This window comes from Priapulus caudatus, unplaced genomic scaffold (assembly GCF_000485595.1).
Source record: "Priapulus caudatus unplaced genomic scaffold, Priapulus_caudatus-5.0.1 Scaffold1542, whole genome shotgun sequence".
NCBI lineage: Eukaryota > Metazoa > Priapulida > Priapulimorpha > Priapulimorphida > Priapulidae > Priapulus > Priapulus caudatus.
In genome coordinates this window covers 50,263-52,190 of record NW_014578603.1, presented here as the reverse complement: position 1 = coordinate 52,190, position 1,928 = coordinate 50,263, and the positions used below count along the sequence as shown (strand labels likewise).

The window sequence follows — 1,928 nt, the reverse complement described above, 5'->3', positions numbered from 1 at the left end:
AGCGATGTGAATATAAGTGTTCTAGGTCCGGTACGCTTAAGTCACACATGCGCACTCACACGGGAGAGAGGCACTATGCGTGCGATATATGTGAACACAGATATACTACCCTTGGTTATCTCAAGGTACACATGCGCACTCACACGGGAGAGAAACCGTTTGCGTGTGAGAGATGTGAATATAAGTGTTCTACGTCCGGTACGCTTAAGTCACACATGCGCACTCACACGGGAGAGAGGCCTTATGCGTGCGATATATGTGAACACAGATATACCACCCTCGGTTATCTCAAGGTACACATGCGCACTCACACAGGAGAGAAACCGTTTGCATGTGAGAGATGTGAATATAAGTGTTTTACGTCTGCTAGGCTTAAGTCACACATGCGCACTCACACGGGAGAGAAGCCGTTTGCATGTGAGAGATGTGAATATAAGTGTTCTACGTCCGCTATGCTTAAGTCACACATGCGCACTCACACGGGAGAGAGGCCGTATGCGTGCGATATATGTGAACACAGATATAGGACCCTCGGTCACCTCAAGGTACACATGCGCACTCACACGGGAGAGAAACCGTTTGCATGTGAGAGATGTGAATATAAGTGTTATACGTCCGGTATGCTTAAGTCACACATGCGCACTCACACAGGAGATAGGCCGTATGCGTGCAATATATGTGAACACAGATATAGGTCTCTCGGTCATCTCAAGGTACACATGCGCACTCACACAGGAGAGAAACCGTTTGCATGTGAGAGATGTGAATATAAGTGTTCTACGTCCGGTATGCTTAAGTCACACATGCGCACTCACACGGGAGAGAAACCGTACGTGTGCGATATATGTGGATACAGATATAAGACCCTCGATACTCTCAAGGTACACATGCGCACTCACACGGGAGAGAAACCGTTTGCGTGCGACACATGTGAATACAGGTGTACGACCTCCAGTGATCTCAAGATACACATGCGCACTCACACGGGAGAGAAACCGTTTGCGTGCGATATATGTGAATACAGGTGTAGGAGCGCCCGTCATCTCAAAGTACACATGTTCACTCACACGGGAGAGAAACCGCTTGCATGTGAGAGATGTGAATATAAGTGTTATACGTCCGGTATGCTTAAGTCACACATGCGCACTCACACGGGAGAGAGGCCGTATGCGTGCGATATATGTGAACACAGATTTACGTGCCTCGGTAATCTCAAGGTACACTTTCGCACTCACTCGGGAGAGAAACCGTATGCATGCGATACATGTGAATACAAGTGTACGACCTCCAGTGACCTCAGGAAACATATGCGCATTCACACAGGATAAAAGCCGTACGTGTGCGACAAGTGTGGATGCAAGTTTACTGCCTGCAGTTCACTGAGTAGACACTGGCACTGAAATAAATTCCAGAATAACGATCCGATGCAATATGATAGTATTAGTAAACAACCGTTTTGCTGTAGCGTTGTTACCTTACACCTCATCGGTTATTCTGCTGAAATATAAAAGTGTATTCTCTACTGCAGGTGGTGTTTTTAACCTGGGGAGGGAGAGTTTGGTGCCTGACAATGCCAACATATTAGTTTTTCTTTAGACTAACTATACAAAGTATAGAAGCATAGCGCTGCCTCAGAGGAGACATATTGTGACCTAACTTCCTAAGGTGGACTACCGACTAGTGGTGCTGTATCTTTAGTTTATAGATGAGCTAGTTTTACTGAGCTTTCTGGCGGATTGAGTAGACGTGGATTCATTCTGTGACATTCTGTTCGTTCTATTTGATTTTGTTCTCGTTTCAATATAGATGTTGTTTTGTTGATTTCTTGTTAAGTTGTTATACTTTCTCGGGAAAGTAAAGGTTTAACTTTTTAGGTGTGTAAGTGTTCCTTCTTCTTAGTTGCTTCTCTCTGTCCCACCTCTCTTTCT

At 45.3% G+C, this 1,928-nt stretch overlaps 1 protein-coding gene across 1 annotated transcript; it reads left to right on the top strand.

Annotated features, from left to right (window-relative positions):
- Positions 1-215: 215 nt before the first annotated feature.
- Positions 216-1,821, top strand: LOC106816944 (oocyte zinc finger protein XlCOF6-like). Its single transcript, XM_014821592.1, is given in 3 exon segments — positions 216-677; positions 735-928; positions 1,265-1,821. Coding segments are annotated over 3 exon segments (792 nt in total). The 3' UTR covers positions 1,401-1,821.
- Positions 1,822-1,928: the final 107 nt, after the last annotated feature.